This window comes from Leiobunum rupestre, chromosome 2 (genome assembly GCF_980474605.1).
Source record: "Leiobunum rupestre chromosome 2, qqLeiRupe1.1.hap1, whole genome shotgun sequence".
NCBI lineage: Eukaryota > Metazoa > Arthropoda > Arachnida > Opiliones > Sclerosomatidae > Leiobunum > Leiobunum rupestre.
This window is the reverse complement of record NC_143385.1, coordinates 84,281,455-84,295,027: the sequence shown is the minus strand read 5'-3', so window position 1 is coordinate 84,295,027 and position 13,573 is coordinate 84,281,455. Positions and strand designations below refer to the sequence as shown.

At 37.5% G+C, this 13,573-nt stretch overlaps 1 protein-coding gene across 3 annotated transcripts in view; it reads left to right on the top strand.

Moving 5' to 3' along the window:
* Positions 1 to 13,573, top strand: part of LOC149959843 (neuromedin-U receptor 2-like) — a 185,581-nt gene that overhangs the window by 137,028 nt on the left and 34,980 nt on the right. For all 3 annotated transcript variants that reach the window (XM_090166551.1, XM_090166550.1, XM_090166549.1), the window contains 2 exons: positions 4,446 to 4,681; positions 8,243 to 8,377. In XM_090166551.1, coding sequence (XP_090022677.1) covers positions 4,446 to 4,681; positions 8,243 to 8,377 — 371 coding nt within the window. The remainder of the gene's footprint in view (positions 1 to 4,445; positions 4,682 to 8,242; positions 8,378 to 13,573) is intronic.

The following is a 13,573-nucleotide window of genomic DNA, read 5'->3' as shown; positions in this document are numbered from 1 at the left end:
ATCTTTATTGCGAAAGTCGAACCTTAGAGTAAAAGTATATGTGGCAAGGAATGAACTATATGCCCCGAAGAGTTAGAAATCAGTCACTCCAGGGGGCTGAAAATCCTCTCTCCGCTACCTTTGGCTGTACAGCGTAGTTAGAGACACCTCCGCTACTCTCATTGCCGCTACTATCTAATGGAAAAAATTGAAAGAAAATAAGTAGTCCCGAACTCGACGCTAACACCAATTTTTAGCTTGCGAGAGTGCGTTTAAAGCACAGACCATCTACTCCAAGAAGGACTTGCATCAACCTCGAAAAAAATTGGTTTCTCAAAAGTGATGCGGCTTTTTTTTTGACAAGTGTCAAATTGATTGACATCTCTGACAAATTGATTGGCAGCATTGAAAAAGTTCTTGCTTGGCAGCTCTGACAGCTTGAGTGACCGCTTGGACAATTGTGAATATTGTACCTTTGCTCTTTTATTGATGCCCAATATGGGTATTCTTTTAAAGAACAGTCTGAGCCGTCGGTCAAGCTGTCCACGCTGTCACTCCTCAAGAAATTGACAAGTTCCGTTTTGCGGGGGTCAAAATTCGCGCACGAGAAAAAAGAATATCTCTTCTCGGCCTTTAAAACATGGGCAAAATGCTAGTGATTTTTAAAGCAAGTGGCAGATCTATCATTGCCCGCTTGTACTATGAAAAGGCCCCTGTTATTAGAGATGGCCATGAATCTATCCGATTCTTCGAAAAATGCGACTTTACTAGAGAGTGTGGTGCCATCTATTTATGGCAAAGGAAGCTAAAATTAAAAATAGCCAAATGATAACGTCGTCAGAGAGCCGTTGTAGAGAATTATAGTTAGACAACTTTATTTAGTGGACTTTAACCTAAATTATAGATCTCGTGTAAAAATATTGTTTATAATTACGGTAATTTCAGTTATTGAGCAATTTACAAACGATCCAATCCACGCGAGGTGTACCTATAAGTACCGCCTTTTTGAATTTCGACGCTAGAGACATCTATTGAAATAAGAGCTACTTCACGTTGAGCCGCCACTTGCTTTAAATATTAACTTTAACTCAAGGAGAGGTGGGCAAAAATTGTCAGCGCTCATTTTTGAAAGTCCTCTCGAAACGAGCGAACACTGCAAATACGAAGGTCAGTTGATCTTGTTAAGCGAGAAAGAGAAATTGAGCCAGCTCAGGCTGAGAGCCGAATAATTTTCTCAGTCAGTGATTGTTCACGGCGTGGTGAGCGAGATCGGCTGATCGACGCGCTATCCTGCTCAATTTTATGCGCTGCGTCCTCTAGCGGCGGGATAGTTCGTTCACTAGAAAGCGCTGATGGCGGGCTGAGCGAGATCGCGCCGAGAGAGGCAGTAGTTTCATCACATTAGAATTTATCATCCTTCAGAGTGACGGGATAGTCTGTTTCCGGAATTCGCTCAAAGCGCTGTGAGGAAAAAGTTTTATTTTTTATAATTAATTTTACATAAAAAAATACATAGAATGAACAAATCAACGATAAAATATTTATTTAATATTTTGTTCTCTTCGCGCTCTGAGCGAATTCCGAAAAACTAACTATCCCGTCGCTCAGCGGGTTGAGAAATTCCAATTTGTATAAACTACTGCATCTTTCGGCGCGATCTCGCTCAGGACTTTCTAGCGAACGAACTATCCCGCCGCTAGAGGACGCGGCGCTTAAAATTAAGCAGGCTAGTGCGTCAATCGACCGATCTCGCTCACCGCACCGTGAACAATTACTGACTGAGTTAACTAATCGGCGCTCACCCTGAGCTTGCTCAATTGAAGAGAAAGAAAATAAAATAATCTTGCATGAGCGCTCGCTCAATTGATCAACCAAGTGGGAAAACTCTTGGACATTCATTTTAGGAAGCTGCTCACAATATTTGCCCACCTCTGCACTCTGAGAGTGAAACTAGATAAAAATCTTCACTCTTTGCCACTCTCGCTTGCCGTCACTCGCCGAGTGCACTCTTCCGCAAAGAGTGAGATTACTCAAGATCACCAATGTCACTCTTATTCTTGAAGGGAAGTTTAAATTTGTTCCAAAAAATATACTTAGTTATCAATAGCTTATTTAAAGAGGGTGAGGTAGCAGACTGTCAATCCAACGTCATTGGCATAAGGTGCTTGGGGCTAGCCCGTTAGCAATAGCAACCACGGCATTAAACATCTTATTTAAGAATTAGGATGTCGGATGTATAATTTAGGTTAAAGTCCACTCAGCAGAGTTAAAGCTGCCAAATTATAATCATCTCCAATGGTTCTCGGATGACGTTATCGTTTGGCTATTTAATTTTATATTTTAGTTTCCTTTGCCGTCAATATATGGCACCACGCTCTGGAGTAAAGTTATTATTTAAATTTAAATTCCAAATTCCCGCCTTCTTTTAATAGTCTTGAAAATCAATAAGAGTGAAAGAGCTGACCTTGACCGCTTTCACTCTTTTCCCGCGAGCTCACTCACCGAGTGGAGTTTTTTTCGGAAGTGGAGTGAGAAAAGTGTGGGGGAAAGTTACTCTGAGTTTTGGCCAATTCTGTCTAAATCTAATAATTTCAGTTCACATCCTTTTGACTACGCAAAACTAAATTACAATACGATTAAAAAATACCTTTATTTACGTAAATTGACATATTTTTTAGTAGAGGAGGTATTTTTAAAGAGTTACTAGTAATTTTCTCCGCTTAAAGAGTTACTAGCAATTTTCTTCGCTTAAAGAGTTACTAGTAATATTCTCCGCTTAAAGAGTTACTAGTAATTTTCTCCGCTTAAAGAGTTAATAGTAATTTTCTCCGCTTAAAGAGTTACTAGTAATTTTCATCGCTTAAAGAGTTACTGGTAATTTTCTTCGCTTAAAGAGTTACTAGTAATTTTCTCCGCTTAAAGAGTTACTAGTAATTTTCTCCGCTTAAAGAGTTACTAGTAATTTTCATCGCTTAAAGAGTTACTAGTAATTTTCTCCGCTTAAAGAGTTACTAGTAATTTTCATCGCTTAAAGAGTTACTAGTAATTTTCTCCGCTTAAAGAGTTACTAGTAATTTTCATCACTTAAAGAGTTACTGGTAATTTTCTTCGCTTAAAGAGTTACTAGTAATTTTCTCCGCTTAAAGAGTTACTAGTAATTTTCATCGCTTAAAGAGTTACTGGTAATTTTCTCCGCTTAAAGAGTTACTAGTAATTTTCTCCGCTTAAAGAGTTACTAGTAATTTTCATCGCTTAAAGAGTTACTAGTAATTTTCTCCGCTTAAAGAGTTACTAGTAATTTACATCGCTTAAAGAGTTACTAGTAATTTTCTCCGCTTAAAGAGTTACTAGTAATTTTCATCGCTTAAAGAGTTACTAGTAATTTTCTCCGCTTAAAGAGTTACTAGTAATTTTCATCGCTTAAAGAGTTACTAGTAATTTTCATCGCTTAAAGAGTTACTAGTAATTTTCTCCGCTTAAAGAGTTACTAGTAATTTTCTCCACTTAAAGAGTTACTAGCAATTTTCTTCGCTTAAAGAGTTACTAGTAATTTTCTCCGCTTAAAGAGTTACTAGTAATTTTCATCGCTTAAAGAGTTACTGGTAATTTTCTCCGCTTAAAGAGTTACTAGTAATTTTCTCCGCTTAAAGAGTTACTAGTAATTTTCATCGCTTAAAGAGTTACTAGTAATTTTCTCCGCTTAAAGAGTTACTAGTAATTTACATCGCTTAAAGAGTTACTAGTAATTTTCTCCGCTTAAAGAGTTACTAGTAATTTTCATCGCTTAAAGAGTTACTAGTAATTTTCTCCGCTTAAAGAGTTACTAGTAATTTTCATCGCTTAAAGAGTTACTAGTAATTTTCATCGCTTAAAGAGTTACTAGTAATTTTCTCCGCTTAAAGAGTTACTAGTAATTTTCTCCGCTTAAAGAGTTACTAGCAATTTTCTTCGCTTAAAGAGTTACTAGTAATTTTCTCCGCTTAAAGAGTTACTAGTAATTTTCTCCGCTTAAAGAGTTACTAGCAATTTTCTCCGCTTAAAGAGTTACTAGTAATTTTCTCCGCTTAAAGAGTTACTGGTAATTTTCTCCGCTTAAAGAGTTACTAGTAATTTTCTCCGCTTAAAGAGTTACTAGTAATTTTCTCCGCTTAAAGAGTTACTAGTAATTTTCTCCGCTTAAAGAGTTACTAGTAATTTTCTCCGCTTAAAGAGTTACTGGTAATTTTCTCCGCTTAAAGAGTTACTAGTAATTTTCATCGCTTATTAACGTTTGAAATCTCGACAACTTTTCGTGAAGCGTGTGAACGAAAGTGCACGCTTTTCGCGAACTTGAGTCGAAACTGCGCTCACCAATAAAAGTTGGCTCGTGTGAATAGACCTTTCTGGTGTGAATTGGCCGTTTATCTCAGCTTTATCTCGTATCTTATTTTCATTTGTCCTTTTTCATTGTTTCCGCTCGGTGGCAGGTGTGGCTTCCCTTTCAACAACCCGGACCGCAACTGGGAAACTCTGATGCTCTGTTCAACGTTCCTGTTCTTCATCGTTCCCATGACTATGATCATCGTGCTGTACGCCTTAATAGCCGTGACGCTGCGGGAGTCCAGCAACATTCAGAGGTCCGCCTCCGAATCGCGCACCACCTGCCGGACAGACTCCGATCGATTTAAGTCGCAGTCCCGGAGAATCGTTGTCAGGATGCTAGGTAATCGTCTCAGAAGCTACCAAAGCGCCCATTTACTTTCTGCCACTTTGGTTTCCTAATAAATTGCCGACGATAACAAATACAAAGCGGTAAAGCTTGATTCACGGGGCCGCTAACTCACAGCAAAATTCAAGCAAGTCGAGATACACAATTTTGAAAATAAATTTGAAACAAGAACTGTAGTGTGTTTTTACATTATGCTGACTCAATATATTTAGTTAATGAATGGTGCTTTAACCTTATTGAATAGACTTTGTTTCACGCCAAAACATGGGCGCCACCATTGCCGCTCACAGGAATCCATACCTCTATAGATGTTAACTTAACAAACAACAACGTGAGAGGGGAGCGTGCGCAGAGGGGATTTTTTCTTTCGTAGGTGGGGCCAAAGCCGTCAGAGTGATCTTACCATACGCGATACGGCACGATAAGCATTCCAAGTAGAGGTATGGATTCCTGCCGCTCACTATATCCTCCATTAACGCTCACCTAGCAGTAATTGTAGGTGGTGATTTTGGACCATTCCTCCCATGTTCCTACAATTATCCTACAGTTGCTTCTTGCTAGAGTAACACTCTTTTTAGAAACGTTTACTGGGCGCCGCCATTATCGTACAGACAACTAACGAGCAAGCCCTCTACCGCAGAAATTTCAACCCCCCAAAACCAATTTTTTCCTCACCCTCCCCGTAGACTGTAATGTAATGGCGGTTGATTGGAGCTACGTATAATCGGCAATGGACAATTGTGGTCTTTTGACCAGGCCTTACAACATATTTAAATTTGAAATAAATCCATAGAAAACCATTTCCCACAGAACAAGTGCGAGGTCCTTTCCTATATTTTGTAAAATATTCTGTTGACGCAGGCCATCTAAGCCTTCTAGATGGAGAGTTAAAAACCCTAAATTAAATTGTACTTACGGTATCATTTATAGTGCTTACTTATAAACAGCCCTGATAGCAGTGCTGCCGGTCGTGGTTTGTACAAAATGGCGGCGCCCACATTTTGGCACGAAACAAAGCAGGTCCGTATATGGGGGGAGGGGGCGCCAGGGGATGCTCAGCAAAAAAATCGATTGCTAATTTATCACAATTGAAATAACAAAATAAAGCCAATTTTAGTAAATTTACTAATTTTAGGTGTGGGAGTTAATAATAACGATTATTAGTATCAAGGCATTGGCGCCCACACAAAAAAATTGAGCGCCCCCGAGATTTGGCGGCTGGTTACGGGCCTGAAACAAAGTCTTACCAGCTCAAAATTTAAAATCTGGGCAGTTTTTAGAAGAACGGCTTAAATTTATAAATATTTGCATTATTGTATTTTCATCGTTATTAGTCATGATATAAAACCTAAAACCACTACTTTCTTAAATAGGAGTTTCTTAGACTTGCTTGGTTATTGCTTTCGGGTGGCGAGGTTGGGTTAGGAATTTTATCTTTTTTCGTTCTTATTTCTCGCTCTGCAAAGCTGCTGTCAGAGAAGAGTGAAAACTCACAAAAGAGAAAATACATTATTATATATCTCCTGAATTGGCACCAGCCGGTAATTTTACGCTTTAGTCTTTTTGACAAAATGGCGTTTTGAAGGGAGGATAAATCTAACGTAACAATAGTGTGTCAATGTATTCGTTTTTGAAAGGAATATTATATGTTACACGCTAAGTAAAAGTTCGGAGGGGAGGGAATGAAGTTCAAAAGTAGAAATAGTGTCGCCTGGCGGCAGCTTCGAGAACTAAGGAAGCACTGGGGAAAGTTAGCAGGCTTGTTAATTTTTTCCCACTCGACGGAAACTACCGCCATCTATCTACGTTTTAATGCCAATCACTAAAGAACAAACCAAAATGGTTGCGCGTTGTCCATCCTAGCCTAGCCATTTATGTGGTCTATCTCGATAGCAGCATTCAGTAAATCGTTAACATTGGAAAGAATGGGAACTCGTACACCTTTGGTAATTATGTCACTTTTGAACGTAATTATAATGGCGGATTGCGGGAGAAATAGGCGACTGACGCAGCCCTATTTTTCAAACATAAACTAAACACACCTTTCCTGTAGTTTCTTTAAGTAATCACAGGTAACTCAGAGGTAACACTGACAGGTTTCATTCTGTTAAACGTTGACTACGTTATCATAAAGGCCCTTGCACGAGAAATATCTTCAAATTATTATTCGCCAATTCCGACCACTAGGTTCTCTCGTATCTGGACCCCGTTGCCTAGGCAACAAAAACGTTTCAAAAGTCAAGACCAGCAAAAAAGTTTTTTAATCCTAACGTACATAAGAAAAATACATAACGAATTTCGAGAAAACCTTTCATTAGTTCCAGATCCGAGAGCCATCTGTCGTTAATTTGAAGCCACAAACAAGTTGTCGCGCCGTTAAAATGTAACCCCTTGTCTGGATGCTTGTACGGGCCTCTATAAAAAAGTAGGCAACGAGTTAAAACGCTTCAGAATCATTTGAAAAAATTCGTCCCGAATTTCAGGTAGCTCCTCCCCTTCTGTACCTCGTGATAACAATCAAATTCTGGCATGTTTCAGGCCCTATTTCCGAATTCTGTGGCTCTTTAAGAAAAAAAAACACTTTAAAAGAAAAACCACTTATGAAGAGTGAGAAATGGAACAAAAATATAACTGCAAAAAGCGTACTTAAAAAAATAGCGCCTTCTGGTTTAATACTTGTCAATAAAATGTTGTGTTTTTCACCTAAAATTCCAGCTGTTGTACAAAGAGAATTTCGATTGATCGTTACACATTCCTACATTGAATTTAGGTGAAACCCAACGAATGTTTAGTACTGGCGAATGTCTCTAGATGGGGTAAGAACAGCCTCAGCTTCGCGCTGTATAGACTAGTTAAGGTGAATTAAATTATCTCCAACCAAAGGCTGCAATATGCTTCAAAAACCTTTTAATTAATTCATGACTCGGCCGCAAAGTCATTTAAAAAATTAAGAGTTGTTCCATGATAATGAGTAATTATTTATACAGAAACCGTCTTCATTAGGAATTGTGCTCTGAACATATTCGAAGTTATTAGCTATGTAACAAAATAAAACGAACTCCATCCATTTATCTTGCGCCATTCTCATTAAAAAAATATATTGAAAAATTGTAAAATATTTATGATTGGAGATAGTTCGTTAAGTTTGAGATTTATTAAACCGAAATAGATGATTAATCGAAAAATTCCTGTGACTAAATTCGAGAATATATAACATTGTTTTAGTCGCAAATAAAGAATAATTCTAATATAACCCAAACATCAGGATAACGGATCCAAAAATGGTGAAATTAAAGGGGCCTCAAAGTTCGGTGGCAAAAAAAAAAGAAAATTGAGCATGCTTTTCATCCCCCAACCTTTCACTCGGCCTTGGCAGAGGTGGGCAGAGGCCGCAGAGTCAACCGTAAATTTCGCACTTTACTGACTTTACACACATTTTGCCACCGAACTTTGGAGCCCCTTTAAGCAACTAAGATTTCATATCATATTCATGGATATATTTTGTTGGGAATATCTTAACGCAGCAATTCCAAATGAGTTTTTGTTGTATTCCAGTGGCCGTGGTTCTGGCGTTCTTCATTTGCTGGGCGCCCTTTCATTCTCAGAGATTGCTTTTCATCTACGTGTCGTTGTACGGAGATTGGTCGGACACTCTTAGAAAAGTCAATCAGTATATGTTCTTGTTAGCAGGTAAGACTACTTATTCTTAGAACCATTTTCTAAGCGCGCTTTCTTAATTTTCGATTGAGTCAACGCCAATATTCTTTAAAAGTTATTTTTCAAAGCCAGGGTGTCCCCACCAACTTTTTTTCACGGTTGGAAAACTACGGTTGGGTGGCCGCAAACGAAATTTGGAGGACATTCACACGAGTCATCATTATTGCAAAATATTGTTGACTAACAGAAATCGCAAAAAAGAGGTGCTCAGTGTGAATGGAGATAATATTTCCACAACGTGTTGGTCACACAAAAGCCCAAATTTTGAAGAACGCCTTGAACGGCGGGTTTTTGTGACCGAGGCTTAATTAGAGGCAAATATTGAAATCTAATAATTTTCGTACACATGGTTTTGATTACGAAAATACAAATGAAATATTAATATTGAATAATACCAAAAGTAAATAGGGGGAGAAAGTCTATCACAGCCTTCAGATTTTACCTTCCACCATGCTTGACACCCTTTTTAAAGAGCTAGTGATCACGTGATATTTCTAACCAATAAGGATAGCGCATTACGCGCGAAGTAGTGCATTTGTGGTATTCCGGTCCGCGCTCAAGATGAAAATTTTGAATTTTATTCCCTGGCAACCATGTCACCGCCTCGCGATTTCAAATAGTCTCTCTGTCAAATGCTGACCATTATTTCCTTCGATAACGGTTGATTTTAATTAATAATTACTATATCAATTGTTAAATAAACAAAAAAAGCTCGTAGCTATAGCTATTATTACAGTTAAACTTGCCAATTGTTAGGCCTTAACATCGTAGATTTACCAATTAGTCCCGATCTCCGCTCTTAGATGGCGCCACGCTCTCCACGATTGAAGTGAGCGTTATTCTAGTTACGGTTTATTTCTTTTCAAAAGTCGCGTTATTATTTTTAAAATTTCGCATTTTAGTTTCAATCATATATCTACTTTATTTAGAAACTAAATTAACGAAAGCAAAAGTTTAATATTCACGTATTTTATAGAGAACTATTTTTCATCGTGGCGGAGTACAACCGATACCTTTGTGTCCCTGTAAAGAGGCGAGGGGTAAGTCATTTCCGAAGCTTAAAAATTTTACCCCTCAAATAAGACGTCGTGCGGTTGGACCCAAGTGCCAGACTTTCCCCCCCTATTTACTTTTGATAATACCATCATTAATGTGAATTTTCATATTTTGTCAGTAAAAAGGCTTTTTACTGAGAATTACGAGTAATTTTCTTCGCGTGAAATCTCAACAACTTCGTGGATCGTGTTAACTAAAATGCAACTTGTTTCACGTACAAGAGTGAAAGAAAATATTTGGCTAGTGTGAATAGGCCTCGAAAAGCTTTACCAGCAAACCCCCCCCCCCCCCCTTGAGTTCTGTACTCCAAAAAGCCCATACTCCTCGCTTCGAGTTGCCGATAAGTGTATTTCGTTCCCCCATAGAAATCGGAGAAATCACTAGAACGATTTTTATATTTCGTGGGCGCCGCATAGAATAACCAGGTTATTCCATGCCTTTAGCCTGTGCTTTTCGTTGGCTGGCGTACGACAGTAACGCCATCTCCACCGCGTCTAACTAAAGGACATATCTAAAATAATTCCAAAATAAAATGGCGGTCTCAAGCTCGTCGCTAGACGCGTTTTATTGCAACCCGAGAACGTGGTTTTTTTATATTTTGAAACGCCGCGCTGTTTGTTATTAAAAGTTGAACAATGATTCGAAACTGTGTTATTAAATTTTGTAAGAGTAAAAATAGATCTTTAAACAGGTTGGTGTTAGAAATTCTAAATAAGCCAACTTAACTATAACTAACGCGTAATGTAACTAATTAAACCTGTATTAGCGTGGCAAGCCTAGGCCTTACGGAAAGGTTTAACGATCATTGCAGCTGGAGAATTTGGATTGACGATGGATGCCGTAAATTCCAGGGTTGGACATAAGGCACTAGTCACGGCATTTGACTACTAAAATAAATGCTCTGATTACTAAAATTAATCAAAATATGGGGGCTCACTAGTCAACTTAACTAGTGAAAAATTTACATAAATATTCATAAATAATGGCGAATATGGCGTATCATAAAGTTATCATTCATCAATCCCATTTTATTTCACAAAAAGTGATCGGACAAAGTCATGTAACTCAAGTGATAATAAACTCCTATTTTAATTCTGACGGGTAAAGCAAAATATTGGCTGTCCTTCTTGTTTTTATACCCCCTTTTACCCCCACTAGTCAGTGACTACTAAAATAAATAAGGATAGGAGACTCACTAGTCAGGCTGACTGCTAAAATAAAAAAGGATAGGAGACTGACTACTAAAAAAATATCCTTAGGTCCAACCCTGGTAAGTTCCGGCTTATTAATAATTTTCACTGTTCACATTCAAGAAATAAAATGCCATGTACGTTATAAGATAGGATAAATATTTACTTAAGATACATACTCTTTCAATCTTTCTTGTGTATTCAGAGGTAGAGAGAGGGGGGTTTTGGAGTTACCTTAGTTTGTACGGAGTTACAGTGCCAAACAGCATTTGGCGAAATTGAGTTCCATTTAAAATTTGATGGACTTAGAAAGCTGAAAGGTTGGGATAAGGTGTCTAAAGAATTTTTTCATGGGCCTAAAAATAACTTTTCTTATTCAAGGATTTGTAAAATACGTTCGAAGTTGCCGTAATCCACCCTGGCTAGTTTACTTCCCACAACTTTGAACGAATTTGATGTATTCTACATTTGTTTGACTTCAAGAATGCATTATTTGAGGGGTAACATTTTTGGGCTTCGGAAATGACTTCCCCTTAGCCTCTTTACAGGGACACAAAATACGTGAATATTAAACTTTTGCTTTCGATAATTTGGTTAATTTAGCTCCTAAATAAAGTAGATATATAATAGAAACTAAAATGCGACATTTAAAAAAAAAATAACACGACTTTTGAAAAGAAATAAACCGAAACTAGAATAACGCTCACTTAAATCGTGGAGAGCGTGGTGCCATCTAAGAGCGGAGATCGGGACTGATTGGTAAATCTACGATGTTAAGGCCTAAAAATTTGCAAGTTTAACTGAAATAATAGCTATAGCTACGAGCTTTTTTCGTTTATTTTACAATTGATATAGTAATTATTAATTAAAATCAACCGTTATCGAAGGAAATAATGGTCGGCATTTGACAGAGAGACTATTTGAAATCGCGAGGCGGTGACATGGTTGCCAGGGAATAAAATTCAAAATTTTCATCTTGAGCGCGGACCGGAATACCACAAATGCACTACTTCGCGCGTTATGCGCTATCCTTATTGGTTAGAAATATCACGTGATCACTAGCTCTTTAAAAAGGGTGACAAGCATGGTGGAAGGTAAAATCTGGAGGCTAGATAATTTGAGCTCCTCTTCATTATTATGTTGCAAAAATTTGTCTTTCCAATTTTCATGGCAATCACTATACATCTCTATATAAATAAGCAGACAAACTTTAGTTGTGGTATCGCGAATGCAATTATCCCATACACCTCATTCTTGTCGACTCACGAATACTGCTCAAAAACCAATCAATTGTTCAAAAACAGGTTGTATATGTTTAGAAACGCGCAAAAAACCCATATTTACCCAACTAGGTAAAATATTAATTATCTTGCCCTCTTTTAACATTACATCAGTATTTAATGAAATTTTTAGATACATTCATATTCAGAAATATATATTTACTAGCTGGATAAGCCTGTCCAAGCTCTAAATAGTTGGGTTAATCGTATAAAGGTTGTAAGATAAATTGTCTAAAATACATGATAAATAACATTTATTCTTTTATTAATAAAACAATTTCTACATTTCATAAGCAAAAGCATACTTCATATTTTCCGAGGTGAGCTGAATTACAACAAAAGTACAAAATATTGAAAACGTGCTGTAATTTACATATAGTACGTGGTAAAAACCACTTATTTAATGAAATTCACTAGCTAGGTACCTTATATTTCCTGGCATAACATCAGAGATTGCAAAGGAGGTAAGCCAGAGACCACTAAAAGTATTTTAGAAACCGATATCTAAACCTGAACGTTCCTAACTTTTTTGATGCTGACAGGTTGACAGCCAAAAATACCACAAACTCATTTATTTAAATAATAAAGTAACAATAAAAAAGTATCTAGAAGAAAATATATCACCCTATAAAGTACTAAGAACGTTATAAATAAATGGTCTATTTGGTATGTAGGGAATAGAGGGCTTGACTAAAATAGCATTTGTTGAAATATCGTTTTCAGAAGCGCGTTTTTCAAAACAGCATTTTGTTGCAACGGCGCTTTGTTAAAACAGCTGTTGTTGAAATAGCGTTTCTCAATACCGCGGTTTGTCGAAAGAGCGTTTTGTTTAGTCAGCGTTTTATTCTCAGTAGAGCGTTTTGTCAAAACAGCTTTTTCCATTAACAGCGTTTCTGAATATAGCGTTTCTCAAATTAGCGATTTTGAAACAGCGGTTTTGGTCAAGACAGCGGTTTCTTAAAATTTATATGAATTGACGATGGAAAATGTATAACATACATAGGAACTTCAGGGGTTAGGTTAGGTTAGGTTAGGTTAGGTCAGGTTAGGTCAGGTTAGGTTAGGTTAGGTTAGGTCAGGTTAGGTTAGGTTAGGTTAGGTTAGGTTAGGTAAGTTTGCAATACTAACTATCGGCAGAAACCATTAGGTAATGAAATTTGCCGAAATTCCTGAAAAATATGTATTACAATAGGCGTATATTATTAGTGCTATAGAAAGTAACGCCGTTTTGGGAAACACTGTTTCGACAAAATACGGTTTTGAGAACCGCCGCTATGACAAAGCGCCGTTTGAACAATTTGTTGTTTTGGGAAACGCTGTATAAAGAAACGCAGTTATGACAAAGCGCCGTTTGAACAATTTGTTGTTTTGGGAAACGCTGTATAAAGAAACGCTGTTATGACAAAGCACTATTTTGACAAAACGTTTATTTGAAAAACGCTGTTTTGGAAAATTCTGATTAAACAAATGCTGTTTAGGAAAGCGCTGTAGTCCCTACAAATCGGTTTATTTACCTTTCGAAACGTAGATCTTCAAATTGACAGCTGAACTTCCAATGTGCGACAGAGCTGGCGATACTTTCGTCACCCGCCAAACAAAAAGCAAGGCACCACCCTAGGCCCAAGCATGGAGCTTGTATAGAA